The sequence below is a fragment of the Melozone crissalis genome, unplaced genomic scaffold, assembly GCF_028551555.1.
Source record: "Melozone crissalis strain CALT ecotype California unplaced genomic scaffold, PUWL_Pcris_2 ptg000014l_1, whole genome shotgun sequence".
NCBI classification, from domain to species: Eukaryota; Metazoa; Chordata; class Aves; order Passeriformes; family Passerellidae; genus Melozone; species Melozone crissalis.
The window spans coordinates 375550-403283 of NW_026535792.1; the positions used below are offsets into that span (position 1 = coordinate 375550).

Here is a 27734-nt window from a genome sequence, read left to right on the forward strand (position 1 = left end):
GGCGGCGGCGGAACCGCGCGATACCATGGCAACGCAGGGACGCCGATCTGTGCGCACGTTTATTATTGGCGGAGGCGGGCGCGGCCCGGTCACGTGGGCACGCCGCGCGCCTCGAACAGGCGCTGCAGCGCCCCCTCCAGGGCCGCGCTGCTCCCGCGCAGCCCCGACACCACGCGCGCCGCCCACCGGAAGTACTCCTGCACGCGCTCCTCCGACCACCCTGCGGGGACACGCGCGACGTCACTTCCGGTCCCGCCACCCGGTCCCGGTCCCACTGAGACACCGGCACAGACACACCGGCACTGACACACCGGCACTGACACACCGTACTGACACCGGGACAGACACACCGGCACAGACACACCGGCACAGACACACCGGCATCGCTTCGCCGGCACAGACACCGGCACAGACACACCGGCACTGACACACCGGCACAGACACACCGTACTGACACCGGGACAGACACACCGGCATCGCTTCGCCGGCACAGACACCGGCACAGACACCGGCACTGCCCCGCCGACACACACACCGGCACTGACACCGGCACTGACACCGGCCCCGCCTCCCGCCCCGGCCCAGCGCGGCCGCGGGGCCCGCTGTCCCTCGGCACAGGCAGCAGCACCAGCCGTGCTGCGGGCCGGGACCGGCGGGGCCCGTGCCCGGTGCCGCTGCACTGCCGCCGTGCTCCCCGCGCCCCCCGAGCCCCGGGGCCGGCACCTTGCGGGCTGCAGCGGTTCAGGTCCCGCAGGTTGTGCAGCTTGTCCGCCAGCTTGACCAGCTTGGCGCGGCGGCTGCAGGCGGCGGCGCGCTCGATCTGCAGCCGCTTGCGCTCCATCTTGGGCAGGCTCTTGTCGTCCGTCACCTCCTCCACCACGCGCCGCACCTCCGCGCCGAACCGCTCCTCGATCTCCGAGAACGTGGTGTCCGTGTCCTCCACGGTGTCGTGCAGCAGGGCGGCCTGCGGCGAGCAGGGGACCGGGGGGCTGCGGGGAGCGGCCGAGCCGCGGGGAGCGGGCAGGGCAGGGCAGGGCAAGGCGAGCGTTACCTGCAGCACCACCATGTCCGTCACGCCGGCCTCATGCGCCAGGATCCTGGCCACGGCTGCAGCGAGAACGGAAAGGTGGGAGGAGGCGGCGGGGAACGGGCAGCTCCGGGCCCGGACCCGGGGGCTGCGCCTCACGGTGGGCAGCGAGGCTTCCCCGAGGCCAGCCCTGGGCAGGGCACACCCCGCGGGCCCGTCCTGCGCGGCGGATCCGCGGCTGGGCAGGGCTGGCAGTGCCCCCCAGGTGGGGCTGTCCCCTGGCCTGGCAGGGGCGGCCGCGGCACGGGGGCCCCTCGGCAGCTCCCGCGGGCTCCAGGCACGGCAGGGCAACAGGGGGGCGGCAGCCACACCTGGAGCCGGGGTCGCCGTGCTTCGGCAGCTCTGCCCCCATCGGGCCCAAGGACACGGGACAAGGGACGCGGCTGTGTCCCGGGACCAGGGCGAGGGGCTCCCGGGGGCTGGCAGCGCGCCGGGGCGGGAGGGGTGCCAGGGTGGAAGAGAGGGGCCGCGGGGGGCTCCCGGGAGCGGGGCGCGGTGCCGGGGAGTTCCGCACCGATGGGGTGGTTGATGTAGGGGGTGCCCTCGGGATCCTTCCGCCGCTGGTCCTTGTGTTTCCTGGCTGCAAAGTCCACGGCCTCCAGCAGCCGCGCCGCCTCGGAGCCCATCCCCAGGGCCTCGGAACCCATCCCCGGGGCCTCGGAGCCCATCCCCGGGGCCTCGGAGCCCATCCCCGCCGCCTCGGAGCTCATCCCCGCGGTCTCGGAGCCCGCGGCCGGCGCGACGGAAGCGGCACAGGCGGAGGCGGGCCCCAAGTGCATTTATTGCGCGCCGGGCCCCGGCCCGCCCCAGCCCCGCGGCAGCCGGTATAGCAGCGTCCCGTCGGGGGCGCGCACCTCGCGCCCGTCCCCCGCCCCCCGTGCCGGTGCCGGTGCCGTGGCGGCGGCGCTCAGCGCCCGCTGGTCCTGCCGCAGGCGGCGTTGCGGAGAGGGACGGCCGCGGCTCCGCAGCACCCGCCGCACCACGTCCGTGCTGACGCCAAAGCCTTCGGCCAGGCGCTCCAGGGGCCACTCCTCGGGCAGCTCCCGCCGCAGGAACCTGCGGGCACGGGCACGGTCACCGGGCGCTCGCCGGGGCGGTCGGCAGGCGCGGCCCGCCCGGCCCCGCGCTCACCGCAGCTGCTCCATCGCCTGCCAGGTCAGGACGCGCTCGGGGGCTCCGCGCCCCCCGCCCAGCTCCCGCCGCAGCCGCTCCATCCGCGCCGCCGCCCGCCGCCGCCGCGCCCTGCGGGGAACACGCGTGAGCGCCCGGGCCGCCGCACGCCCCGCCGCGCCCCGGCCGCTCCGCACCTCTGCGTGTCCTCCAGCGCCGGGTCCGGCGGCTCCGGGCCCCCGGGCCACGCCGCCGCCGCCCGCCGCGGGGCCCGGGCGAGGAGCGGCGCGGCCCGCAGGGCGCACCGGAGCAGCCCCGCCATGGCCCGGAACAGGCCCGGGGACGGGCGGGGCCGGCGGGGGAAGCGCGCTTCCGACGGGTCCTGAGCGAGGTGGCCTCCGGAGGTCTTCGGCGCAGGCGGCCGTGCGGCGGGCAGGGCACGAGCACCAGTCTCCGGCCCTGGCAGGGTGAAGGCAGCCGGGGCAGGTGGCCGGAGCCGTGCTGGGCCCAGGCGCTGGTCAGGGGGCTCAGCAGCTGACTCCGGAGTTGATGGAGGCGGCCAGCAGCTGTCCTGGTTTCATCCTGCAAGTCCTGGTTCTCACGCAAGCACGCACGGGCGGAAGGCTGAGCCCCTGGCCGTGTTACCTGTGCTTTTCAGGCTGTGAGTCTGTGGGGCAGTGGCACGGGGCAAGGTGCCGGCGTGGGGTGACACACTGGCACGACGAGGCTCTGCCGCGGTGTGAGGGGTGTGTGTGCTGCACGGCAGTGAGGCCGGGGAGCTCCACAGCACAGCTGGAGGTGCCGTCACCCGGGGCCTGCTCGGGGCTGGCTGGGGACGTCGGCGGACAGCTGCCCCCATCGGAGGATGACCGACTCCCAGCGTTACCTGCAACAGCACAGATGGTTGTGGGGCCGTGCAGAGCCTGCAGCTCGGCAGCCCCCACTGCCCTTCCCGGTGGGGCTTGGTCCTGGCAGACCCTCCTCTGCCCCTCCTCTGCTCCCCGGGTCCTGAGGCTGCAAAGTGGGTGAAGCCGATGCCAGGGAGCTGGGCTGGGCAAGGCTGGAGGGTGGGAGCATGGGCAGGGAGCAGTGTGCTGGGAAGAGAGTGGGGGCTATGCTGTGTCACCATGCCCCCTCTGATGCCCAGGAGCTAATGCACCCCTATGACTTTCCTGGCTTCTCACACTCCCCCGTGCCTGCACATCAACCCTTGATCCTGGGAAGCCACTCATGGTTCTTCCCTGTTCCTGCAGATGGGATCTCCGAGCCTCAGAGGTTTCCAGTGGTAACCAGTGCCCCAAGCAGAGCACGGTGACCCTTTTGCAGTGTCCCAGCATCCCTGAGAGCTCCACGGAGCCCAGCCGTTCCTCCCAGCCTGGCAGGGTTTGTACTTACAGCCTTCAGCCTGGCTGGTGGTGCCAGGGAGGCACTGCTCCCTGGGCTGCTGCCCCCGGGGGTGGGCGCAGGGCTGGGGGAGCGCCGCCCCCGCCGCCGGGCCCTGCTGCCAGCCCCCGCCCTGCGCCCGGGCGCCCCTGCGCCGCGCGTGGCATGGGATGCTCTGGCCTCGGATGCAGAGGGTCTCCGTGTCCTTGGGATCTGGGCCTGCCACGTGCTGTGGCAGGCCCTGGGCTGCAGGGCTGGGTAAAACCCTGTGCGCCAAGGGCCGAGGAGCTGGGACTCCCAGGAATGAGAAAAGCATCATTAATTTGTGGGCGTTGTGCTCCTCAATGACGTCCCAGGGAAACAGTAGCTGGAAGAAGGGAAGGAAAATGGCCACGGCTTACTTCTGTAGGCCTTGGCAGGAGATGGGAAAGAAGAGACTCTAGTCACACCCAGGTGCACAGTGAAGCATCACCCCGCACTTTGTCCCCAGGTATGTCCCCGGCACCATTCCAGACTCATCATCCGAAGGCACAGCAGCTGATGCGCCTGCAGCAGCCCCCATCGTGCCCCAGCAGAGATGCTCAGTGCCCAGCCCTGCTCCAATGCACTTCTGTGCGGGGTGGCTGTGGGCCGTGCCGTTACCTGGCTCTGGAGCACGTAGGGTCTCTGGCTTTCAGCCGCGGGGAGCAGCTGGGAAAGCAGCTCAGTGATGCCCAGCCCTCGGATCTGCTTCTCACGCTGCAGCAGAGCATTCAGTCTCCTCTTCTCTTCGTGTTCCACAATGTTCTGGGGCTTCATGGAGTTGTACTGCACACGCTGCACCTCGGCAGAGAAACACCTGAGCTATAGCAAAGCTGAAGCTGGGATAATGCACAGGTGAGACAGCCGTGAGCTGCTCCAACCCTGGGCACAGTTACAGTCCCGGGGGGGACAGAGAGCCCAGTGAGAGCCAAAGTGGAAAGGCACAACACTGGTGCTTGCAAGTAGTGCCAACACAAGTTGTTGACTCTGAACTTCAGGCAGGGAGTCAAACCTGGAATTTCTGCTCCATGGGTGCCCCAGTGGCTCAGTGCAGCTCCCAGAGCCATATCAGTGACTTAGAGAGCCCACAGACAGTGCTGACACTGACGTACCTTTCTGTCCCATGACTTGGTGCTTCTGTAGGAAAGGTGGGTTGTAGGAGTTGTGCCTTTATTCCTCTCTGTTTTCTTCTTCCTGATAGCTTCCAGCTTTTCATTTTTCAGGCGCATCTCCTCCAGCTGCTGCCTGCCACACAACGGCGCAGTCACTCACAGCTCAGAGCCACAATTGCAAAGGGCTCTGGGGCAGATTTCAACCTCAGGACATTTACTGCAGGCCCAAGTTCTATATGAATAGCCCATAATGGAACTGTGCCAAGAGAGGGAATGGGAAGCTCATAAAGAGACTTCTAAAAAGAGAGATGCCCTTGGATTAGGCCGTGTTTGCCAAAAGGGAGGGGGACATTTGGGAAATGGTGTCTCCACGGTCCAAAAGTCAATGGACTACCGCCCTTTCCTCTCTGGAGTCCATCCAAAAGGAGCCACTTTGCTGTGCTGCCCCAGCACATGCAGGCTCATTCCTTCCCCCTCCCACTCTCCCCGCTTTCTTACACCTGCCAAGCATCAGAGTTGCTCCCCAGGAGGGGTCAGGAGCAAGCGGTCTCCAGGCCACCTGTGAGAAGTGGGTTTCCACAGGAGCAGCATACCTGGCATGCTCTTCTCTTGCCTTGGATGCTGCTGTATCCTGGAAGAGGGACCTGCTCTGCTGGAAGAATGGCTCGTACTTCTCTGTCCCAGGTGCTGGGTAGATGCGTCGGAAGCCGCCCAGGTGCTCGTTCTCGTAGGTCTCGGCCTGCGCCAGCCAGGCAGCCTGGCTGCTCTCCTGCTCCCTGCGCCTGCAGCGGGACGGAGCACAGGGAGCTGTGAGGGAGGCTCGGGCACGGGCAGAGCGCGGGGCTGACGTGCTCAGCGTGTCCCGGGATTGTCCAGGACTCCTGCTGGAAACAGCAGCTGGAGAGCCACAGCCTGCCTGCCAGGCAGCAGGCTCACTGCCCACGGGCTTGTGAAAGGACAGAGGGCAGACAGAGAAACGAGAAACCCTCAGTCCTGGAAAGGACCCCTGCCCTGCAGAAGGGTATCCCCAGTTCCTGAGGCAGGGCTGTGGTTCCTCATGTGAGCATCCCTGCCAGCCCAGGATGCTGGCACTGCCCATCCCCAGCAAAAGAGATTACAAGCAGGTGCAGCTTGGGGAGAGCTCTGTCAGGGCCCAGAGCACAAGGTGTCACAGATCTCCTGGCACCCAGAGAGCAGCCGTGGCTCCTCCTCGCAGGACGCAGATGGCTTGGGACAGCTCGGAGGCTGCACAACGCCACGGGCTCTGGGAGCTTCCGCAGCCAGCCCCGGTGTTATCCTGCTCTGTCGTGCCTGTCTTTGCTCACTGGGACCTGCAGCAGTACCTGGACTCCCAGGGAGGCTGGCTGGCCTGCAGGAGCCGTTCCTTTACCCGCCGCTTGTCTTCCTCCAGCACCTTCTTTCTGTCACAGGCATGCACATTGATCAGGTTGAAGGTGTCACACAGAAGGGCATCCTTCACCTCATGGTCGAGCTGAGAATCTGTGTTGAAGCTGGGAGAGTGGTTCACCTGCCAAGACAAGCAGGTAACCTAACCTGGCACCCCAGCCACGGCCCGGGATGCTCTGCTCCCTGCCAGAGACAGGCGCCACACACAGCACTCTCTCCTGCCCACTTGTGCCACAGGTCACTGGAGCCCACCGCACAGGGGGCAGCTGTCACAAATTCAGGGTGCTCCCAGGACAAGGGGTCTGAAGGCTTGGGAAAATCCCTGTTGTTAGATGGTGTGCAGGAAATGGGTTCTCTTGGATCCTGCTCACAGCAGGTTGTTTGGCTTCAGAGCCTGGTTAATTCTGTGAGCATGGAGGCCCTTTTGAATCAAACAAACTCCCTGTCCTAGTGGCCCAGCTCTGAGCTCTCCACTCCTTCCTCACCTCCAGCAGCCATGGCTTCAGCCTTCTATCCAGCAAAATGTCAAAGCCCAGGATTTCAAAGCAGGCACAGCCAGTAGTGCGGTTGGAGAAACAGCTCTGGTAATGATGTTTCAGCACAGGGTGAGCTGAAATCAATGTCTTTATAACAATGTCATCAATATCTGCCCAGAGCTTTGATGTGTCATAGTTGTGCTTTGCCATCCAGGCGTTCAGGGTGGACAGTTTCCTGTGTGGGAACAGGGGGTGGTAAGGGCTCAGCTGTGTCACTCCAGGAAAGCTGAGGTAAACCTGTGTCCCCAGGCAGTGTTCCTGCAGTGCTGGGACATGCCAGTACCTCTTGCTGCCCACCATGTCGTCCGTGTTGAAGTTCTCATTGTGTTTGTTGATTGCGTAATTGGTCAGGTGCATGCAGATGTCACCCTGGCAGGGAACCACAAGAGATGTTTGTTCACTCTGAACCACTGAGCAAGAACAGGAACAGCCCCAGCAGATACTCCCGTGTTCTTTTCTGCCTGGAGCATGGGCAGAGTAGGAATGGTGTGGAACTGAGCATTCTTATCAGGGCCAGAAGCAGAACATGCTGCCCAGAGACACCAGGGGTGGGGGGAGGCTTCACTCTGCAGGTTTTCAAAACCTGATTGGGTGAGACCCTGAGAAACTAGGTATGAATTTATTGTTATATATATGCCGGTTTTCAGCATGAGGTTGGAGACCTTCCAAGGTTCCATCCAAGCAAACAATTCCATGATTCCATAGTAATGCCAGTGAACAGCCCCAGTGTGGGGCCTTGGGGTAGATGTACTATCCCTCCTGAAACACCTCCTGTGAGGAGGAGGAAGGAGCATAGAGGAAGAACAGGAAAGCATCAAGCTGGGACTCCTGCAACCCCCAATACAATACCTGCCTTTTCAAGGCCTGTAATGTCCCCAGAACAAGTTAAGGACTGATACCTACAGATACTATATGAGTTTTTTTAAAACTTCCTCTTTACCAGGTTTCTCGTGCTGTTATCGATGTACCTCATGGTGGCAAACCGGGCCAGGCCCTCCTTGTAGAGAAAGATCTTCAGCGGGTCACAGGATGTGACCAGCACGTAGATGCGCATGTCAAACTTGAAGCCATCGATGAGGAAGGGCTGAGAGGAAAGAGGCAGAAGCAGGGGTGAGCTGAGGAACTGCTCCTCTGCCCGTGCTGCTCAGCAGAGGGACAGGCTTTGTCTGTGTCCCCATGTGCCACAGCCACACCGACACCTCCAGCAGGCCTGAGGAGACCCGGGGAGCAGGGGGGATGCTGGAACCCTCCCCCAGGACCATGCCAGTACCTCAGAGATGTACTGCTGGCAGATCATGCGCTCCCCGTGCTTGATCTCCTCTGGGTGGTGGGTTATGAAGATCCCTCTTCCCTGGCAGCTGTTGTCAGGCTTGCAGATGTATGTTCTTGCTTTCCTCATGGATCTATAGGCAAGGAAATCTCCGTAGCTGTGCAAGGGAGAGGTGACTATCACCAGCTGCCCAAAACACCCCTCTGAACTCTCTCCTAACAGCTGGGTACTGAAAGCATGGTGCTGCAGGCCAGCACACACTGAACTTCTGCAGGGGGTGAATTGAACTCCCATTCCTAATCTGCAGGAGTCACAGATCGGTCCCTGCGTGACCCGACCCAGCCTCCCCATCCCTCCTTTTCCCTGCACACATCTCCAGCTCTGCTGGGAGGTTTGCAGAAGAGGTCGGGGCCATGTGTGCCAAAGCAATGCAGGTTTGGGCTCTGGTGCCCAGAAGGAGCAGGCCAGCAGCCTCCTTGCCGTGTCCCCTGTCCCCAGGGCGCTGTCCCACGGCACTCACTCGGCCGGCAGGCACCACGTGCGGGGGAAGATGTTGTACTCCTTGGGGAAGAGCCGGAGCATGCGGTTCAGGTTGCGAGCCAGCAGGTCCTTGCGGCACAGCTCGATCATGCCTGGGAAGTGGTTGATTTTCTGAAAGTGGTGCAGAAAAACCCCGATCAGCGGAGCCCTGCGGGGATGGATTCTCCCAGCCCCGAGGAGAGCCAGCAGCGAGAGGGAAGCCAGGCCTGTGGCTGCCTTGAACGACTGCTGCGGGGTGAGACTTGCTTTATCTGGGCTTCACTACTAATTTATCTGCCTATTCCATCTTAGCCCTGGAGCGGCCTAAGAGCTGTTTGTTTCACAGCACATCACAGGGCTGGCACGCTGCTGCTGCCACCACAGCTGCTGAGTGCTGCTGATGACACCAGCCAGGGACGTGGCACAAGCAGAGGCATCTGACCCTATGCCCTGGAGCCAAGGCACAGATGGCACAGGGCACACTTTGGGTGCTTCTGTTCCACAGACAGCCCCGTGTCCCGAGCGATGCCTGCTGGGCAGGTGTTCTGTTTACCTGGAAGCGCTTCATTTCCATGAGGCGCTCCAGAGCGACCGTGCTGTCCGTCCAGTACACCGTCCACTCCTCGTGCTCGGCCGCCTCCTTCAGCCCGCAGTGCTGCGCCGCCCGCCGCACTGTGCCAAGGCAAGCAGTGACAGGGCCAGCCGGGACCACGGGCAGGGCTGGCACACCGCAGGGAACCGGGGATGGGGTGTGAAACACATCCCTGCCTGAGGGGCTGAACACAGGGACTGACACCCCCAAGGGATGGGGTGTGAAACACATCCCTGCCCCAGGGACTGCACAGGCACTGACACCCCCGAGGGATGGAGCATGCAGCTCTCCGGGCTGCAGTTCCCCTCTCAGAGGTACAAGGTATTGGCATGACACCTTGGAAGGCGTTAGGAACACCAGTTTTATCTGGCCAACCCCCCAAGCCTCTGGCTGCAGGTGTTCTGGGAAGTCCTAACCCTCTAATCCCACCTGTCCTGAGGTGCCAGGGCCCCTCCACAGCGGGATTGAACTTCCCATGGGTTTTACACCTCACAGGCAGATACAAGTGTTGTGAAGGTGTGAATTTAATCTCCAAATCAAAGGTCTTCCAGCAGCAGAACACAGCTCTGCAGGAAAAGGTCTCTGCTGGGATGGTTCATGCTAGTGCAAAGTATGAATTTGGCAGGGCTGATGGGAATCCACGCACACCAAGATCCCTTAGCAAGGTAGATTAATAACAGCCCTCAAGGGCCAGGAGTTTGTTCTTTGAAGATGCAGCTTGTGGAAGGAGAGTGGGAGGGGAGAGTGGACCAGCCTCCTGGGGTCACCGGGGATGAGCAGCACAGGGAGAGGCTGCAGGTACAGATCCTGCCTGCTCACCACCAGCTTCACCCTGAACAGCTGACAGCCCTCAGGCCCTGTCTCCGAGCCCGGGTGCTCCCTTGCACTCTAGCTGACAGAACCCCTCTTGCCCGTTTTAGCAGACAGCTGGCAGACACAAGTGCGGGGCATGTTGAGGGCTCGCGCTGCTGTTGCATTTTAAATCGGGAGAAATCTCAGTCCGAAGTGTGACAAACTCCGGCAGCAGTGAATAAACCAGCGGGAACGGGGAGCCAGCAGCGCGGCTGGCTGGCAGCGCCGGGGGAGCCTGCGGGTGCCCGTCCCTCTGACTTACCGCTGTCGTACTTGCAGCCGCTCAGGTTGATGGAGGGGACACTGGAATAGAGACGAGATGACAGTAGCTCAGCGAGGCACCGGGCAGGGCACGGAGCGGGGACAGCCCCGATGCCCCACGCACACAGAGCAGCCCGGCCGAGCCAGCTCGCTACCGCCCTAAGGAGGCGGGCAGGGCGCTCCTGGGCACGGAGCCGTGCCCGGCTGGGTCACACAGGGGATCCTTGGGGCACTTCCAGGGAACATTATTTATTTTGGGGCAGTGGGACCCGCACCGGCTCCCGGGGGCTGGGGAGCGCCGGGCACCGCCTGGGCACTGTGCCACGGCTGGGCTGGGGCCGGGACCGAGAGCGAGCGAGGCAGCGGGAGGCGCCGCCGGGAGCGGCCGGACGGGCTCCGGCCGGACCCTGCCGGGGGCTGCGGCCCCACACTCGCCTGCGCCTCCTCCGCGGCTCGGGTCCGGCGGGAGCAGCGGGACGGTACCGGGGGGCTGCGGCGATGGGCGCCCCCTCACTCGGAGGGGTTTCCGGGGACGGGGACGGGCCCGGGCCCACGCTGCCCCTGCCGCTGCCGCCCGCCGCCGCCATCGCACCGCTCCCGGCTCCGCCGCGTTCCCATGGCGACCGCACCATAGAGCGGGGCATGCGGCCAGAGCGGCCTCGCGCGGCCACGTGACCGTCACTTCCGTGTCCTCCACCCGCAGCGCCCCCTGCCGGTCCCGGTGCGCCCAGCTCTGCAGCGGCCCAGCCGCTGTCCGTGCCTCCGGTTCAGCTCCGACCGCCGTCCGTGTCACCGTCTCCGCGCCCCGGCCGCTGTCCGTGCCTCCGGTTCAGCTCCGACCGCCGTCCGTGTCACCGTCTCCGCGCCCCGGCTGCTGTCCGTGCCCCCGGTTCAGCTCCGGCCGCCGCCCGCGCCCCCGGTTCCGCGCCCCGGCCGCCGCCCGTGCCCCCGGTTCAGCGCCCCGGCCGCTGTCCGTGCCATCACCGCTCCAGCAGCCGCGCCAGTTCCCCGCCCAGGTGCAGCAGCTCGGGCTCGGGCAGCAGGTGCTGGCGGATGGCGCTCAGCGCCTGCTCCTCGGTGATGTCCCGGTAGAGCGGCTCGGCGGGCAGCGGCAGCAGCCCCGCCAGCTCGCACAGCGCCACGGCGAAGGGCTCGCCCGCCTTGGGGCCGAAGAGCGGCCGGCGCGCCCACAGCAGCACCCGCAGCCCGCGGCCGCCCCCGGGCCCCGCCGGCGGGTCGCCCCGCGTGGCCAGCACGTTGCAGGCCAGCCCGGCGGCGCCCAGGTGCTCCGCCGCGCGGCACACGGCCCGCGACACCGGCTCCAGCGCCGCGGGGCCGGCGGCGAAGAAGAGGAAGGCGGGGGCCGGTCCGGCGCGGAGCAGCGCCAGGCGCGGCCCCAGCGGCTCGGCCGGCGCCGCCTCCAGCGGCAGCGGGCGGTCCAGGTAGAGCCCGTGCAGGTGCAGGTGGTTCACGGAGGCGCCGCCGCCCAGCCCGTTGAAGCCCACGCGGAAGCCGGGGTGGGCGCTGAGCAGCGCCGCCTCCAGCGCCCCGCGCAGCGCCGGGGCCGTCAGCGCCTGCGGCAGGCGCCGCGCCGGCTCGGGCAGCAGCAGCACGTGTCCCCGCTCCAGCGGGCTGGCGTTGATCGCCACCAGCAGCGGCTCCGGGCCGCCGGCGCGGCGCAGGCGGAACAGCAGCTCGGCGGGGCGCAGCCGCGTGAAGTTGAAGGCGGCGGGGTCGAAGGGGTCGCGGAGGCTGCGGACGGGCTGCGGCGGGCGGCGCTCCGCGCTGCGCTGCTCGTTCAGCTGCGCCACGAGGCGCGCGGCGCCGGGCAGGACGCGGGTGGGCAGCGCTCCCAGCCGGTACCGGAACAGTCCCCGCTCCATACGGTCGCTCCAGCCCGCCAGCAGCACCCGGTCGAACCGGGAGGGCGCGGAGCCCGGGTCTCCCCAGCCGGCTGCCTGCAGCACGAAGTCCTCCTCGCTGTACACGAACTCCTCGGGGCTCGCTTCGCCCGGCTCCCCTCCCGCCGCGGCCGCCATCTCCGCGGTGGCGGGGCCGGGAGCCGGGTGCGCCGGCGGGCGGGGCCGGCGGTACGTGCGCGTTTGCCCCGCCCGGGGCGGGCAGCTCCGCGGCGGCGGGCGGGGAAGCGCGCAGGGAAGCGGCGCCATGGGCGGCTCGGCCAGTCTGATCCCGCGGGACCTGCTGAGCGAGTACCAGGTACCGGCACCGGGGCGCAGGGCCGGCTGCGGGGCCCGCCTGGGCTGCCCTGCCTCAGGCCTTGGCCCCGGTGCCGGTGCTGAGCCGTGCTGTCCCCGCAGGAGCTGACGTTCCTGAGCAAGCAGGAGATCTTGCTGTAAGTACCGCCGTGAGTGTCCCCCCGCCTGCCGGCCCGGTCCCGCGGGGCCTCAGCCTCTGCCGCGGGGCACGGAGAGCTCCCGTTCCGCCCCGCGGAGCCGGGAGGCGCCGGGGCGCTCCCTCGGAGCCGCTTGTGACGGGGCCAAGGTCCGCGGGTGCTGCCGGTGACGCCCTGACCCGGGGCCGGGGCCGGCCCGGTGACCCTCCGGCAGCCCCGGAGCCGGGTGGGAGCCCGGCCCGGCCCCTCTCCCTGCTCCGGTGGGAGCCCGGCACGGCCCGGCCCGGCCCGGCAGAGCCGGCAGGAGCGGTGGGAACGGGCCGGCCCGCCCTGGGGAGCGCGGCCGGTGCCGGACGGGCACCACGGTGCTGCCACCCTCGCACCACAGAGCCGCTCTCTTTGCTGCCTCTTAAAGCGCCTACAAGAGGTTCAGTGAACTGCTGCCAAAGGAGGAGAGGGAGAACGCCTGCTCCGCGCGGGTCCCCAAGAGCCAGATCCTGACGCTGCCTGAGCTGCGGGTATGGTGCCTGGCACACCGGGACACTGCTGCCCCGGGTTCGGGCCCCCTGCACCCGGCACGGCCTCGCTGTGCCAGCAAAGAGCTTCCCTGCCCTCATCCAGCAAGTGATGATCCCAGGGATCCCTGCTGTGCCATGGAGGATCCCGGGGGTCCCTGCTGTGCCATGGGGGATCCCGGGGGTCCCTGCTCTGCCACGGGGGATCCCAAGGGTTCCTGCTCTGCCATGGAGGATCCCGGGGGTCCCTGCTGTGCCATGGGGGATCCTGGGGTCCCTGCTGTGCCATGGAGGATCCCGGGGGTCCCTGCTGTGCCATGGGGGATCCTAAGGGTCCCTGCTCTGCCACGGGGGACCCTGCTTCTCCCTGCTGCACGGGGCTGCACCCCGGGAGGCACACAGAACAGACATCACCGTGCCGTGGGTGATGGAGCAGTGGCAGAGCGGGGCACCTGCTCACCTGCAGCCACAGCCAAGGTGTGCCTGACGGGGCCAGCAGGGCCCAGCCCTGCCTGAGCCGTTCCCATGTCCGCAGGCAAACCCCTTCCAGCAGCGCATCTGCCACGTGTTCTCAACCTCAGAGGCCGAGGATGACAGCATGTCCTTTGAAGACTTCCTTGATATGCTGAGTGTCTTCAGCGATTCTGCCACCTCTGACGTCAAATCCTACTATGCCTTCCGCATCTTTGGTAAGGCTGGGGACAGGTGCTGTGTTCTGGGATCCCTGCACCTGGAGGAAGCGGGAGCAGGGGGATGAATGGACGTTCAGGAGGGCGGGCAGCGCCCTTGGAGCACCCACGGGGATGGTGGCCTTAGGAACTCCCTGTGGGAACAGCTGGTTTGGCACGGTGAGGTGCATGGAGGGTGCAGTGCCGGTGTCTGTGGCTCCCTGGGGTCACTGCGGCCCTGCCAAAACCTACCTTGTCTGTCCCCGCAGACTTTGACAATGATGGGATTCTGGACAGGAAGGACCTGGAGCAACTGGTGAACTGCCTGACAGGGCAAGGCGAGGGGTCCCGGCTGAGCAGCGCAGAGATGGAGCAGCTCATCCAAAACGTGAGGGCTCCCAGCCAGGGCACGGGCCCTGCAGAGCCCCAGGCACAGAGCTCACCGCTCCCCTTCCCCGCAGATCCTGGAGGAGTCCGACATCGACAAGGACGGCACCATCAACCTCGCCGAGTTCCAGCACGTCGTGTCCCGCTCCCCCGACTTTGCCAGGTGAGGGTCCCCAGAACCTGGCTGGGGCTCATCACCCTCACTGCTCACTGGCACTGGGGCACCGCTGTGGTGCACGAGGGCAGGGCTGCCCTGTGCCAAGTGTGCCGTAACGCCAGAGCTCTGCATCCCCCGCTGGCTCTGCAGAGCCTCTCCCACACGGGCATTCTGGTCCCTGCAGCGCTGGGTGCTTGTAAACCCTTTGTGTCAGCTAGCAAGCAGGTGCAGATCCTGTCGTATCTCTTGCAGCTCCTTCAAGATTGTCCTGTGAGCCCCTGGCTGTCCAGCAGCACTCCTCCAGTTCCTGCAGCTCTCTGTGGGCTCAGCCATTTCCTCTTTCAGGGAGCACAGCCCCGGGCCCTCCGTGGCCAGGCTGTGCTGCAATGCCTTGGGCAGGAACCCTCCTGCTCCCCTCTCAGGTGCCTGCTTGGCAGCAGGGAGTCCCAGGAATCTGCCTCTCCTGCGGCTCCTCTGCTGTCCTAGCATTAGAATTTGAATCCCTATGCATTCCAAGGGCAGCTCTGCTCCTGCCTGGGGCCACTCTGCACGGCACAGCCCCTCTCTGCCCTCAGGACCAATTCCTACCTTGTGCCTTCCAGCAGCAGGCAGGGAGCTGCCTCCCCTGCCAGCCTCTTCTGCCTCTCCTGTATTTCTGGGGGCCTGCCTGCTGCCCCACGGATCCGTTTCTCTGAGCAGTAACTGAACGTGGGTCCTCTGAGCAATAACCAAAAAGCGGATCATTTTCCACGAGCAATAACCCAAATGGGGGTGCTTTCTCTGAGCAGTCACCCAGAAGTCACTGTGCAGGTGCCACCCCAGAGCAGAGCTGTCCCCCCACGGCTGTGCTCAGAGCCTGCACTCCTCCTCCTCCTCCTCCCTTTCTGTCTTTGCCCTCTTCTGGCTCCAGCACAGCAGCTGCTCTGCCGCCCTGGCCTCTTCCTCCCCCAGTCCCTGTGAGGACACAATTAAAGGGCTCTGGTTTCACCCTTGCTCTTTGCTGCCTTTGTCTGGCTGTGGGACGGGTGCCACCAGGGTGTTGGGGACATGGGCTCCTGCCAGCCCTCTCTGCCTGCCGCCAGCCGCCGCTGCAGGGGACGGCTCCACGTCCTGCTCCACCAGAGCCCTTCCAGGGCCACGTCCTGCTCCACCACAGCCCTTCCAGGGCCACCTCCTGCACTCTGGGGGCCTTCTGGGCAGTACAGAGCTCGGTGCTCAGGCTGGGGCACGGAGGGGAGCCCTGGGCAGCGAGTGGCACCATCCCTGCGGGCGGCAGCAGCAGCAGGGTCCTTGGTCCTTGCTCAGGATCGTCCTTGCCCTGCCAGCGCTGCGGTGGGTCCGGCTGGCCCCGCGGAGCCCCGTGCCGGGGCAGAGCAGCCGCTGGCTCTCGGGGCTCTGCCGTGGCCGTTTCCCACACGGTGGCTCCTGCTCCTGGCGCTGCCAGCCCTTCCAGCTCGCTGCCCCACGGTGCTGATGGTATCTGCCCGCCGAGGCCCGTGCCCCTGCAGCCCGGGGCTGTGTCTGTTGGCAGCTCACCAGCCAACGCCTCCAGTGGCTTTTTTGATGTCCCAGAACAGGCTGTGCAGGAAGTTCCGTGCACGGGTCCAGCTGGGAGCGAGGCAGTGCTGGTCCCTCGGGGGAATCCTGCCTGGACACGCCGTCTCTGCGGAGCTCACCGCTTCCCCAGCCTGTGCTGGCACTGCCGGCGCTTCCCAGCTGCGTGAGGGCTCAAAACCAGCGCTGGCTGCAATCCCAGGCCTCGCCCTCAGCCACCACGGAGTCAGGTCCTGCTGGCAAAGTGTGCTGGGTCAGCCCACAGCAGGGTGGGATGGGGACGAGGACCTGATGCTCCCTGCACGGGCAGTGGGTCCCACATGCAGCACAAGACTGTGCTCCTGGGACGGGGGCTGTCACAGCCTCTCTCCTGCTGGGGGCTGCCCTCCTCCCAGCCCCAGGCCCCCAGTTTTCTTACTCCTGGTCACCTCTGCCTTCTCCTGTTTCTCATGGTGCCAGGATGGCATCACCCCACTGCTCTGCACTCCCGCACCGCAGGGCCTCCCTGCACCACCCTGCCGTGGCACGGGCCTCAGGCACGGCCCCAGGACAGCCCAGGGCTGCCAGGAGGTGACAGGGACACAGCCACTGTCGCTGCAGGGCCCCGCGTGCCCCGGCCCGGTGCGCAGCCAAGCACGGAGCTATGGCCAGCACAGCCCTTGCCCCGCTGGAGGCATGGGCAGATCTGCCTCTGGCTGCAGGGAGAGCCAGACCTGGCTGCTCTCCACGGGGCCAGCCGGGATGGCTCTGCCCGAGGAAGGCGCCGAGCCCTGCCGCACGCACGTGTCTGAAGGACTTTATATAAAAACAAGAGACGTTTCCACACACGCGCGTGGGGCCGTGGGGGTGTCCCTGCCCACCCAGCGCAGGGGAAGCCGTTCCCAGCTCCCCTTCCCCGGACACAATTCACATTTTCCACATATCAAAAACGAACCAAGCACAAACACACAGCACATGCCGCGGGGCCGGCGCTGCCCAGCCGCACGCGTGGCCCTGGGTCCCCAGCGGGACGTCACAGTGAGTTGGGGCACGGGGGGTCTGCGGCCGCCCCTCCTGCCCTCTGCATAGAGGGGGTCAGGGCCCGGCACCAGCAGCCTGAGCCAGGAGCCGTGCCCATCCCTGCAGCAGGGACGCCGGGCTGGAGCCGTCCTGCAGGGCCCCGGATGGCACGGGGCACCCCTCACGCCCACAGGTACCGAGGTGATGCCAGGGAGCCGCCAGGCTCTAGGCCCCGCTGGCCGGTGGGCGCTGCCGCAGAGGGTGGGTGCCGGGCTCTGGGCATGCACACACAGACGACACGGACCCTGGCAGTGGTGCATGGTCCGGCGAGGCTCAGCAGAGCAGAGGCAGTGGTGAGTGAGGGCTTGGCTCTCGTCCCCGTCACACCACCGAGTCCTGGATCTCGGAGCCCAGGCGCACCCGGGGTCTTTGGCAGGCAGGAGACACCTCCACAAAGCTGTCACGGACGTGGAGAGGCCTCTTCTCTGACTCAGAGAAGGTGCGTGGGGGTCCTGGGGGCTCATGCACGGGGGTACTGACGATGTAGTTGTCCTGCAGGGCCTGGTAGCCCTTGTGCTCAGGAGCCGTGCTGGGCAGGCTGCTGCCATTCAGGGGCAGGCTCTCCACCGGCTTGCGGGGTGGCTTCTGGTGCCTGCTGGGGTCGCCGGGCTCCAGCAAGGCCTTCATGCCGTCGCGGTGCCGGTGCAGCACGAAGAAGGCCAGCACGAGGACGGCGGCGGCAAAGAGCACACACATCACCAGGAACTCGGTCCAGTAGGTCTTGCCGTCCAGCCGTGCCGCAGCGCTGCCCACCGCTGAGGTGCTCCGCGATGTGCTGACCGTCTCCAGGGCGTCACGGCCAGCAGCCACCTTCCTGCCAGGGTCCGCTGGCCCGAGGGCTGGCTCCTGCACGCCCACGCAGTAGCTGGCCATCAGCTTGCGGAAGCCCTCCTCCAGCGACCAGCACTCGTAGGTGCCCGCACGCTCCGGGCTGCCCACCAGAATGAGGGCCCCGTCGGGCAGCACCAGATAGGAGGCGTTGACAGGAGCCCCGTTGTGCAGCCAGCTCCGCGAGGCCAGGTTGGAGAGCAGCCGGCACGGCAGCGGCCGCACCGCGTTGGGAGGGAGCTGGATCTGCTGGCACGGGGAGCCTGAGGCTGCAGAGACAAGCCGGTATCAGCGAGGGGACCCCAGCCGTGGGCAGGGGCTGCTGATGGTGGAGCAGGAGTCTGGGGGATCCCCTGGGATGCACACTCACAGCAGCACCAGCGGGAGCTCACCTGGGGGCAGGAGGATGCGGGGACGGGGCTGGGAGGCGTTGGCCGGCTGGCAGAGCCGCTCCGTGTCGGCATCCTCGATGTCCTGTGCCCAGAGCCTGGGAACAGAGGGAGGGCAGGGCAGTGGGGTGCCCTGGGGTGGAGGGGATGGCAGAGGGTGCACACTTACTGTGGGTGTGCCGGGGGATGTGGGGTGAGCCTGCGGCAGGCACCCCGGCTCCAGGCGCAGAAGGGGTCCCGTGCCAGCACACATTCCCCACAGCTGCGGTACAGGCTGCAGTTGGCAAAGGGCACCTGGGCCACTGCTGTGTAGGTGGCTGCGTACACAAGGCCCTGTAGGAAGGGACAGCGGGGTCAGCGGGGTGAGCTCCTGCACACCCCTGCCTTCCCAGGTTTGTGTCCCCCAGCCCACAGACGGGACCAGCCTCAAGCAGGCAGAGCTCCCAGTGCCCCCCTCGCCCCAGCTCCTGCCTGGTCCTGGTCCAGCAGCAGCTGGAGAATGGGCTGCCCGTCAGGGAAGAGGCGGATCTCCTCAATGATGTGCACGCCGCGGTTCACCCGCACGGCCTTGTGCAGCCGCCCGTCATCTGCAAACAGAGGGGCCGTGCTGAGCAGGGCCGGGGCGCAGGGCACAGAGCCCGGCCTGCCCGGCCCGCCTGCACCCACCCGTGCCCAGGAAGAGGACGTCGTAGGTGCCGTGCAGGCCGGGCGCGCGGTGCACGCCGATCTGCTGGTAGCGCCGCTGGCTCTGCAGCAGCAGCGGCTGGCTGCGCACAGGGCTGTCCATCAGGAAGTGGTCCTTGATAAAGTTCAGCACCCGGTCTGGCATCTGCAGCGATGAATTGATCTTCAGGTGCCGCGTGTGGCTGGTGATGCACTGCAGGGAAAGGAAGGGGCTCGGAAGGGCCTGGGGAAGCGGCTGGGTACCATGCTGCGGCAGCCACTGGGAGCAGGAGCGCAATGGGGCGGTGCCGCGTCCTGCGCTCCGGCAGGCGCCAAGGGGCCACCTACCATGCCCGGCCGGGGCTCCGGCACGGGGCCGGTGTCCGTGTACCACTGCTGCGTCTCGCGGTTCACCTCCTTGTAGAGCCCGCCGAAGGCGCGCTGCACGCTGCGCATGGGGAAGGCGCAGACGGCCGAGCTGCCCAGCCCGCCCTTGTTCCTGGGGAGGACGGGCACGGCAACGGCAAGATCAGGGCCTGGCCCTGCCAAACCCCCCGTGTTGCCCTGGGTCCCCACCACTCACCACTGCGAGGTGAAGACACCGTAGAAGAGCGTCTCCCTCCAGCGCAGCTCACCCGGGGTGAGCACAAAGATGTCCTGCAGCACGTTGAAGGGGAACCCGTCCTCAGGGTGTGAGCAGAGCAGCTGTGCCTTCAGGAAGGTTGTCCAGCGCCGCTGCAGCACGCGCTCCCCGCCCTGGTCCCCCTGCGTGGCACGGCGGGTCAGGGGGCGATGCCGTGCCGCGGGGCACCCCACACGCCGAGAGAATGGGGGGGCCAGGTATGCGGGATGGCCCCACATCCCCCCACCCCAGCAGCGAGTCACGCCCCAGGCACAGCCCCCACACCCCCCTGCCGCCTTATGCCCACCTTGCACACACGCGCGATGCGGGAGACGATGGTGTTCTCAAAATAGTCAAACTCCTTCCCAGTCTCGCTGAAGAAGAAGTAGACCTTGTCGTCGTCACCCTCAGGGTTGCCGGCAGGGAGGCTCTCCCGCAGGTAGGCTGAGCCCACGAACGCTGGGTCTGGGGGCACGAGCACCCTCAGCACTCTGGCCCCATTCCTTGCCTCCCTCGCTGCAGGGGAGAGAGACCCCGAGCAGCCGTGCCAGCCCCGGCCCTCACCCCTCACCTTGCAGCCAGTTGAGGGAGTTCTCGGTCTTGAGGGCGATGCGGCTCTCCTGGCTGCGGGAGATGGTCGGCTCGTTGCCCTGGAAGTTGCTGACGGTCCCGGCGTAGAGCTCGCCGTCTGCCAAAGACACGTTCCTGCTGGGACCCGCCACGCGCCACCAGCACGGCCCTGCGTCCCGCCGGGGCCGAGATAGCCTGGCCTTGGCACGGCTTGGCCGGGCAGACGCAGGGACAGGAGGCACGGGGAGGAGGGCAAAGGTCCCAGGGCGCTGCAGGGAGGGCGAGGGCTCCAGGGGGCACAGGAGGAAGGGCGAGGGTCCCAGGGTGTCGTGCCTTACCGACCATGACAGCTGTGGAGCGGTACTCAGGGTCAAAGGGGCAGCGTCCCTTCCCGTCCTCCAGCACCACCTTCCCCGACGCGTCCCGCTCCAGGCTGAAGTGCTGCACGTTCTGCAGCAGGAGGAGGCTGTGAGCCAGCGGCACTTGTCCCAGTGCCAGGGACCCCAGGGCAGGGCCCTGACGGCACGGGGGGACCTGCAGGGGACCCTGTTCCTGTACTCACGATGTAGGCGCAGGCTGGGCTGAAGGCGCAGGTCCCACAGGTGTACAGGTGGGTGCTGTTCAGCTGCAGCAGCAGCTTGATGTAGTTGTGACAGTCCCTCTGTGGGGGTCAGAGGACCCAGCTCAGCCCTTGGCTCAGCTCTCACCGACACCACCCCGCACAGGGCACTGCCCGTACCCACCGCTGCCCCCAGTGCCTGCTGGCAGTGGGGCTCACCTGGGGGTCCTTGCCCTTGAAGACACACTGCCTCTTCTTCTCCTCATCTGCACTCCACAGCAGCTGTGGAGAAGGAACAGTCACTGGGAGTCCCCCGTCCCTGTCTGGTCGACCCACACCCTCCTCGGGCTTGTTCATAGCAACCACATCCTCCCCACCTCAATCATCCTGCTCTGGGGCGGTTGGTCCCGAATGCACGATGGCTCACACAGACCCAAATGCTGGTGGGGATCCCCTGCACTCCAGCTGGGTGCCCCCTCCCTCCCCAAAGGCCGCCCAGCCCACCCTGGGCTCACCCTACGAGCTGGGGAGCTGGGCTGAAAGTTGCTGGTGTTGAGGGTGAGGAGCAGCTCTCGTGCCCCCAGGTAGAGCGTCCCGCCGTCCGGGCTCAGCAGCAGGGCCGTGTAGTTGGACACGCCAGGTGCCTCAAAGCGCCGCACCACCCTCTCGGCCGAGTCTGTGGGGCAGAGCGACAGGCATCAGCCTCGTGCTGGCACCTCACCCCAGGACCCTGCACCGCGGCTGCTCCTGTCCCTCTGCCCAGCACCTCGGCCATGCCACCCACCCGAGCAGCCAGGGCCAGACCCAGCTCTGCCCGCAGCGCCAGACACACCGCAGCGCACCGTGCAGGGCCCGGCTAGTGCCCGAGGCCGCCGCGGGGCACAGCCACCTCCTGGCCCTCAGGATGCCACAAGAGCCCTGCCTAGCACTGGGGCAGCTGCCCAGCCACGTCCAGCCCTGGAGCTCAGCCCTGCAGCATGGCAGGCTCAGCCCAGCCCAGGCCACAGGGACCCCAGCCTCACGGCACGGGGAGATGAGCGCTGAGGGTACCCTCATGCCCCAGCCCGCAGGGCTCAGCCTCTGCAAAACACAGGGCTCAGCCCCATGCTGGGTGCAGGGCTCAGCCCCGTGCTGGATGTGGGGCTCAGCCCGTGCTGGATGTGGGGCTCAGCCCGTGCTGCCCACACTGCCCCGTGGGGCTCAGCCCATGCTGGATGTGGGGCTCAGCCCATGCTGCCCACACTGCCCCGTGGGGCTCAGCCCGTGCTGGATGTGGGGCTCAGCCCGTGCTGGATGTGGGGCTCAGCCCGTGCTGCCCACACTGCCCCGCGGGGCTCAGCCCGTGCCGGACACGGGCCAGTGGCCGTGCTGAGTCCATGCTGAGTCAGGGAGCGCCCGTCCTGTCCCGTCCCATGCCGCCCTGTCCCGCGTGGGTGGCCTGGCCCCGGAAGCCCTTCCTCTCCTAGCGCCGCTCTGAATCAGATGGGCCTGGCTGTGTGAGCGGGACACGTCGGGCTGACTCACGCTGCCAACTCCCTGACCCTCCGGGGATTCCCTGACCTCCCCCAAGCCCCTGCCTGCTCCCAGAGCCCCACCAGGACAACAAACCCAGAGCTCCTGCGGGGCCCTGCCTGGTGAGAGCCCCTGTGAGGGATCGAGGAGCTGTGGGGCAGTGGTGCTGTGGGGAGCACCCTGTAGCTCTCACCTCCCATTGCTCCACCAACCCCAGGTGCCCCTAGATGGGGCAGCATCCTCCCCGTTCCGGGGGGCTCAGCTGGCCCCAGCACCAGCCCAGCTCTCCACAGTGGTGCAGAGAGGAGGAAGCCGATGCCCCAGGGCAGCCTCCTGTGAGGGGCCCTGCACCCTAGTGGGGGGGTGATGCCACCCGTGATGGGCATGGCAGCGGAGGGGCAACGGGGCCCCTGTGCCTTGCAGAGCTGTGCCGACACGGAGAGCTAGCTGCTGCTGTGGCTGCCAGGGACCTGTCAGGACAAGACCTGCTTCTTCCAGACAAACCTGCTGCAGGCACATCCAGCGCTCCCAGGGGAGCAGCTCCCAGCTCCTCCCTCCCACCGACCGCAGCCCCACGTGTGCAGCTCCATGGGAGCCACCGCCGGACACACACCGGCCACCGGCCCCTGCTCCCCGCCCAGCTGCCCCGCCTCGCTGGGGTCCGGGCCGGGATCCCCGGGCACTGCCCGTGGCTGCAGCCCCACAGCTCCCACAGGTGTGCAGAGCACGGGGCAGAACCGGTCTGTGCAGGCAGGGCCAGGCAGCGCGGCTCAACACGGCACGGCACAGCGTGGCACGATGCCGAGCTGCTCGTCTCACTGGGTCCCAGCCTCCCGTCCAGCTCAGCAGGTCCCACATCTGCTGGAGCCACCACGGCCGCGGCCAGCGGTCATGGGAGCGTGTGGTGGGGCCACATCTACACCAGGGAGCTGCAGCACGCCGAGCCAGGGAGCGCTCGCAGCTGCCCAAACCGCGGCACCCTCCCGGCGCAGGGCGGGATGGGCTCTGCGGGCCGGCAGCAGCTGGATCCAGCCACTCCTGGCTCCCCCGCACGGCACAGCTGCCAGGGTGAGCCCGAGCAGCGCCCCACGCCTCGCCCAGCCCGTGCCAGCTGCTGGGGGCTCTGCAGGGCAGGAGGGGCTGCAAACAGGCCCCCCACTTGTTACAGCTCTGCCTGCCCTAGCACCCTCCCGATGTCCTGCCGGGCCCCTGCCCCGTGCAGGCCCCCGCGCTCGGGCCTCGCGGCTGACAAGTGCCTGCAGGGGGGCTCAGAGCTGTCCGGAGCTGAGCACGGCACAGAAGGGGCTGTGGCGCGTCCCCCACCCCAGGGACACCCTGAGCAGAGTGCCCCGGCCGGCTCACCCTCCCCATCTGGTACGGAACCCGGCCGCCACCGCTGCCCGGCTCGCGGGGCGCAAGTGCTCGGTCCCGGGTGGCCCCGGCACACCCACCCCCGGCGCGGCTCTGCACGGGGCTGCGTGACCGCACACCCCGCAGCACCCCGGGGCTCTGCCCCGGCCGCGCTCCGTGTCCTGCTGACGGAGGGCTCCCGGTGTCCCGGGGAGCTGGGGGGCTGTCACACGGCGTTTCCACGCGGCGTTCAGAGCCCGGGGACGCGGGACGCTCCGCCGCCCCGGGGCAGACGCCAGCCGGAGCCCTCGGCGGGGGCTGGCTCCCCTCCCCGGTGCCGGCGGACCCTCACCCACCGAAGGCAGCGGACACTCACCGTAGGGCAGGCTGACCCGCGGGACGGGCTCCGGAGCCGCCGAGAGCAGCAGCGCCGCCAGCACCGGCAGCACCGGCCGTGCCGCCATCCCGGACCGAGCCGCGGGGCTCCGCCGCGGCCGCGAAGCCGCCCGGGCGCTGCAGACCTGCGGGGAGAGAAGGGGCTCAGCGGCTCGGTACGGTACGGCACGGCACGGCACGGCCCGGCCCCCGCCCCGCGGCACCGGGCGTACAGCCACGGGCGGGCCCCGCCCGGCCGGACCGAACCGGCCCCGCCCGAGCGCTCCCGATCCGCTCCCGAGCCGTACCCAGCCGCGCCGACCCCTCGGCCCCCGGCCCGCCGGTGCCCCGGGCGGGGTGGGCCGCTCGGAAGAGGAGGCGGGCGGTTCCCCGCCGGTACCGCCCCCACGCCGCCCCAGCGGGACCCGGCCCCAGCCCCCGCCCCGCGGCCGCCACGGTCCGGAGGGAACGGGGCTTTGTCCCCGGGCTGGCGACAGCCAGGGACTCCCCGCGATCAGGGAAGGCCGGTGGGGCCGGGACCCACACCGGGGGGTGCGGGGGGCTGGCTGGGAGCATAGCTGGCTGTCCCGGGAGTGTCCCGCCCTCCTGGGGACAGCTCGGCCCCATGGCCGCTAGCAGAGCCGCCCCCTTGTCCTCAGCTGTGCCCCACGGCCACACTGCCGGGGCTGGGGGCTCTGCTCGGCGCCGCCCAGCGCTCCCTCTCTCCCTCGGGAGCCAAGGGGTACCACGGGGTGCCTGAGCCAGCCCCACCACGGGCACACCTGGCCGGCACCGGTGCCCCCACAGGTAGCACTCGGTGCAGGCGACACAACCCTGCCAGCCCCTGTGCCCGTGCCAGGGGTCCCGCCGAGCAGGCAGTGCTGGGCACGATCTCTGCCTGGCCCTCGGGGGGCTCTGTCCCTGTCCCTGGCCGGGGCGTGGGCAGGGCTCACCGAGCCCTCAGAGCACTGCCCACCCGGCTGGCAGCGCCCACGCAACCGTTATTAATGACAACTCCTTCCATCGCCATGGCAACGGGACGGGGGGACACAGGGATGGGGTCCGAGGATCCCCCAGGCAGCACACTGGGGCCAGGGGACCCAGCGCTGCCCTCCCAGTGTGGGGTCTGGGGCAGAGCTTCCCGTGTCCTTCTTGGTCAGTCCCAGCCCTGGATTGCAATGGTGGGACCCACCTGGAGCCCCCTGCCCAGGAGAAATGCTCCCCCACACCCAGGACAGCCGTGCCCACACTCCTGGGACAGCCGTGCCCACACTCCCACACTCTGCCCGCCTGGCACTGCCGGATGGTGCCCACTCACAGGTCATACCTGATGTCCAGTGCTGGGGCTCTGGGCTGCCCTTCTGCCCCAAATCGACTTTGCTCCCTTCCTGTTCCCGGTGCTCCTGCTGTTCCTTCCCAGGCCCGGGACAGTCCCACAGCTCCACCCCAGCCTTATCAGCAGCACCCTTTGCCCGGGGAAGTGGCACAGACGGACGGGACTCGACTCAGCCAGCCGAGCACGTCACCCTGAACAGGGTGGGAGAAGGCACTCACCCTGCAGCCATGGCCCCCTGCCCCACGCCACCTCACGGCATCTTGGGGGGCTCCGGGGACCGGGCTGCCACCTGTGCACGGCCGTGGCAGGGTTGTGTCAGCACCCGGGTGCGATGGCATGCAGCGAGGACGGGGGAGCCCCCGCGGGGAGGGCAGCTGCTCTAGGGTGAGCAGGGAGGGCAGGGGCAGGAGGGAAGGGAAGGGGCAGGCAGGGAGGAAAAGGAGGGCAGAGCAGGCCGGGAGGGAGGGCAGGAGCAGGCAGCAGAACCAGGCCAGAGCCTGCGCCTTTAAGCGGCACTCCAGCGCTGCTGGCAGCCAGGGCTGTTTACGCCAAACTCCCATTTATCTCCTGTCCTGCCCACGCAGCTGCCAGCGGGGCAGTGCCGGGGGCACCGCACTCCCTGCCCCGCTCTGCACTCCGGCAGGCCCGTGCGTGCCCCACGCCCTGCTGCAGGCATTGGCACGCACCGCCCTCCCTGCCCACTGCCGGCAACGGGGAAACCTCTCTGGGCTTTGGGCAGCACCAAAACCCGTGGCCTGGGGTCAGCAGGCAGGTGGGGCAGTGGTTTCTGCACCGAATTCCCACGCCAGCGCCCGCACCCCACTCCCACTGGCAGTGGGTGCCTGGGAAGGCGGCATGGGACCGGGTGCTGCTGCTGCCTGCAGAGAGCGGGACGGGCTGCGTGTGCCCCACTGCTGCTGCTGCCTGCAGAGAGCGGGACGGGCTGCGTGTGCCCCACTGCTGCTGCTGCCTGCAGAGAGCGGGACGGGCTGCGTGTGCCCCACTGCTGCTGCCTGCAGAGAGCGGGACGGGCTGCGTGTGCCCCACCGCTGCTGCTGCTGCTGCCCACCGGCTCCAGCTGCCCCCGCACGGCCCTGCTCAGGGCCCTGCGCCCGGCTGGCACGCTGCCCACGCAGCCGGGCTCTCCGCACCTCGCGGGGCTCACACGCTCGCCCCCGGCTCGGCCGGCTGCGGGAGCTGCCAGACAGCAGCCGGCAGTGCCCGCTCCGAGCACGCACACGCACGGAGGGTGAGCACGCACCGTGCACACCTGCAGAGAGCGGAGGGCCCTGCTCGGCCACAGATGCTGCAGCCCCAGCTGCGGAGCGCCGGCTGCCCGCACACCGCGGGGCTCCCTGCTGCGGGGATACCCGGCCGCAGCTGGAGCGCGCTGCAGCTCCTGGCAGCTCCGACAGCCTGACAGGCTCCCCACGGGCCCCGGGCATCCCCCATTCCACATGCACCGGCTGAGACACCCTGCCTAGCCACGGGCCTCCCTCGGTCTGCCCCCCACCTCTCTGGCCCACCGTGAGCTCAGACCCTACTGCCAGGACCCCCTGGCTGGGGTGGGGGTGGTGGCACACAGCCAGCCCCCACTGCCCCACAGCATCCCCTCTGCCCTGGCAGGGCGCTGCAGGGCACCTGCACCCGGGGCACTGAATGCCCCACAACACACACCCGCCTCATTGCTCCCATCGCTCCTGCACAATGGCAGAGTCAGTTCTGAGGACATGGGGGTGTCCCCACAGTCCACCTGTCCCCTGCAATGCCAGGACCAGTCTGTACCCTGCACTGCCTGCCTGGGGAGCTGCAGGGTACACAGGGCCCCCACTCCTTGCTGGGCAGCCCTGGCACAGGAAAGGGAAGAGCCAGCAGGAACCCCAGCCACTGAGCACCCTTGGGGGGCAGCGAGGTGGGGGACTCTGAGCACAGGCATGTCAGCTCCCCAGAGTACAGGAATGGAGGGTCCGGGCTCAGGGATGGGTGCCCCCTTCCCAGCCAGTCCTGACTCCACAGAGCCCAAACCAGCACTGGTCTCCTCAGCCCCACAGCACCCTTGGTCCTGTGGCACCCTCGCTACCCTTGCCCTGGTGCTCCTTGGGGTCAGAGGGGGTGCCAGCCCCCTAAGCAGCCCCAGGCCCAGCTGGAGCAGGCACTAGGGCCCATGGGATGACCCAAAAGCACATGGGACCCCGACCCTCCCTGCAGCCCAAGACCAGGGGCTGCCTGGGCACCAGCAGATCCTCAGACGCTGGGGCCCCATGTGTGGGACACACAGCACGTGTGCCCCCGCAGGTGTCGGGGCACATCACACCCGTGGGACACGCCGCACGCACGCATGGCCCAGTCCCGAGCGGGCTCTGACACGCCTGCCCGTGAGCAGCTGCGACGCTGTCCTGAGCGCCCTGCGTGTGCCTCCACACCCTCGGCCTGCTGTACGCACACCCGGCACATGTAAACACACGCACACAGGTCACGGGGTGCTCACACCCTGGGCGGCAAACACCGGCCTGGGAACAGGCTGTGGGAACGGCCCGGTGCGCCTGCACCCCGCACACACACACAGACACACACATACTTACACATGCACACACACACACAGGCACACACACACATACAGGCACACACACAGAGACACACACACTTATACGGGCACACACAGAGGCACACACACACACTTACACAGG

At 67.7% G+C, this 27734-nt stretch overlaps 6 protein-coding genes across 8 annotated transcripts; 1 reads left to right on the top strand and 5 right to left on the bottom strand.

Annotated features, from left to right (window-relative positions):
* Window positions 1-89: 89 nt before the first annotated feature.
* On the bottom strand, window positions 90-1866 carry HDDC3 (HD domain containing 3). Its single transcript, XM_054272978.1, has 4 exons — window positions 1602-1866; window positions 1052-1107; window positions 724-964; window positions 90-220 (listed from the first exon to the last, which is right to left on the bottom strand). Exons 1-4 carry the CDS (start codon window positions 1864-1866, stop codon window positions 90-92), a joined length of 693 nt encoding a protein of 230 aa, XP_054128953.1.
* NGRN (neugrin, neurite outgrowth associated) lies at window positions 1867-2519 on the bottom strand. Its single transcript, XM_054272979.1, has 3 exons — window positions 2395-2519; window positions 2219-2329; window positions 1867-2143 (listed from the first exon to the last, which is right to left on the bottom strand). Exons 1-3 carry the CDS (start codon window positions 2517-2519, stop codon window positions 1867-1869), a joined length of 513 nt encoding a protein of 170 aa, XP_054128954.1.
* Window positions 2508-10276, bottom strand: TTLL13 (tubulin tyrosine ligase like 13). 3 transcript variants are annotated; one of them, XM_054272973.1, is made up of 13 exons: window positions 10152-10276; window positions 8999-9117; window positions 8447-8577; window positions 7927-8083; window positions 7597-7740; window positions 6940-7025; window positions 6606-6831; window positions 6057-6241; window positions 5307-5495; window positions 4714-4846; window positions 4223-4396; window positions 3593-3947; window positions 2508-3083 (listed from the first exon to the last, which is right to left on the bottom strand). In XM_054272973.1, the coding sequence occupies exons 2-13, from the start codon at window positions 9017-9019 to the stop codon at window positions 2839-2841; spliced, it is 2046 nt and encodes a 681-aa protein (XP_054128948.1). In that variant the 5' UTR covers window positions 9020-9117; window positions 10152-10276; the 3' UTR covers window positions 2508-2838. The 3 variants fall into 3 exon arrangements, with proteins under 3 accessions (XP_054128948.1, XP_054128947.1, XP_054128946.1); XM_054272972.1 differs by lacking the exon at window positions 10152-10276 and having other exon boundaries at window positions 7927-8059; window positions 8999-9225; XM_054272971.1 differs by lacking the exons at window positions 8999-9117; window positions 10152-10276 and having other exon boundaries at window positions 7927-8537.
* A 777-nt stretch (window positions 10277-11053) lies between these two features.
* On the bottom strand, window positions 11054-12190 carry GDPGP1 (GDP-D-glucose phosphorylase 1). Its single transcript, XM_054272991.1, has one exon. The coding sequence runs from the start codon at window positions 12187-12189 to the stop codon at window positions 11131-11133; it is 1059 nt and encodes a 352-aa protein (XP_054128966.1). The 5' UTR covers window position 12190; the 3' UTR covers window positions 11054-11130.
* A 95-nt stretch (window positions 12191-12285) lies between these two features.
* On the top strand, window positions 12286-15222 carry CIB1 (calcium and integrin binding 1). The gene is made up of 7 exons (XM_054272820.1): window positions 12286-12367; window positions 12469-12503; window positions 12919-13021; window positions 13554-13707; window positions 13956-14074; window positions 14148-14236; window positions 14483-15222. Exons 1-7 carry the CDS (start codon window positions 12317-12319, stop codon window positions 14502-14504), a joined length of 573 nt encoding a protein of 190 aa, XP_054128795.1. The 5' UTR covers window positions 12286-12316; the 3' UTR covers window positions 14505-15222.
* A 1357-nt stretch (window positions 15223-16579) lies between these two features.
* On the bottom strand, window positions 16580-23800 carry SEMA4B (semaphorin 4B). The gene is made up of 14 exons (XM_054272711.1): window positions 23713-23800; window positions 20990-21150; window positions 20694-20756; window positions 20478-20576; window positions 20254-20365; window positions 19917-20033; window positions 19653-19810; window positions 19307-19488; window positions 19072-19222; window positions 18727-18937; window positions 18532-18647; window positions 18230-18393; window positions 18064-18158; window positions 16580-17940 (listed from the first exon to the last, which is right to left on the bottom strand). The coding sequence occupies exons 1-14, from the start codon at window positions 23798-23800 to the stop codon at window positions 17165-17167; spliced, it is 2493 nt and encodes an 830-aa protein (XP_054128686.1). The 3' UTR covers window positions 16580-17164.
* Between the last annotated feature and the right edge of the window lie 3934 nt (window positions 23801-27734).

Excerpts from the sequence above, each read along its gene's own strand:
- SEMA4B (XM_054272711.1), bottom strand. The coding sequence starts at position 23,800 with ATGGCGGCACGGCCGGTGCTGCCGGTGCTGGCGGCGCTGCTGCTCTCG. Across the intron at positions 20,577-20,693 it reads TCAAGGGCAAGGACCCCCAG|AGGGACTGTCACAACTACAT; the intron begins GTGAGCCCCACT and ends TGACCCCCACAG. Across the intron at positions 19,223-19,306 it reads GGTGTCTTCACCTCGCAGTG|GAACAAGGGCGGGCTGGGCA; the intron begins GTGAGTGGTGGG and ends CGTCCTCCCCAG.
- TTLL13 (XM_054272971.1), bottom strand. The coding sequence starts at position 8,277 with ATGGGGAGGCTGGGTCGGGTCACGCAGGGACCGATCTGTGACTCCTGC. Across the intron at positions 7,741-7,926 it reads GCCAGCAGTACATCTCTGAG|CCCTTCCTCATCGATGGCTT; the intron begins GTACTGGCATGG and ends CTTTCCTCTCAG. Across the intron at positions 4,847-5,306 it reads GCAAGAGAAGAGCATGCCAG|GCAGCAGCTGGAGGAGATGC; the intron begins GTATGCTGCTCC and ends GTTGTGTGGCAG.
- HDDC3 (XM_054272978.1), bottom strand. The coding sequence starts at position 1,866 with ATGCACTTGGGGCCCGCCTCCGCCTGTGCCGCTTCCGTCGCGCCGGCC. Across the intron at positions 1,108-1,601 it reads CTACATCAACCACCCCATCG|CCGTGGCCAGGATCCTGGCG; the intron begins GTGCGGAACTCC and ends TTCTCGCTGCAG. Across the intron at positions 965-1,051 it reads CGGACATGGTGGTGCTGCAG|GCCGCCCTGCTGCACGACAC; the intron begins GTAACGCTCGCC and ends TGCTCGCCGCAG.
- NGRN (XM_054272979.1), bottom strand. The coding sequence starts at position 2,519 with ATGGCGGGGCTGCTCCGGTGCGCCCTGCGGGCCGCGCCGCTCCTCGCC. Across the intron at positions 2,330-2,394 it reads GCGCTGGAGGACACGCAGAG|GGCGCGGCGGCGGCGGGCGG; the intron begins GTGCGGAGCGGC and ends TGTTCCCCGCAG. Across the intron at positions 2,144-2,218 it reads CAGGCGATGGAGCAGCTGCG|GTTCCTGCGGCGGGAGCTGC; the intron begins GTGAGCGCGGGG and ends CCGTGCCCGCAG.
- CIB1 (XM_054272820.1), top strand. The coding sequence starts at position 12,317 with ATGGGCGGCTCGGCCAGTCTGATCCCGCGGGACCTGCTGAGCGAGTAC. Across the intron at positions 12,368-12,468 it reads ACCTGCTGAGCGAGTACCAG|GAGCTGACGTTCCTGAGCAA; the intron begins GTACCGGCACCG and ends CTGTCCCCGCAG. Across the intron at positions 13,708-13,955 it reads CTATGCCTTCCGCATCTTTG|ACTTTGACAATGATGGGATT; the intron begins GTAAGGCTGGGG and ends CTGTCCCCGCAG.
- GDPGP1 (XM_054272991.1), bottom strand. The coding sequence starts at position 12,189 with ATGGCGGCCGCGGCGGGAGGGGAGCCGGGCGAAGCGAGCCCCGAGGAG.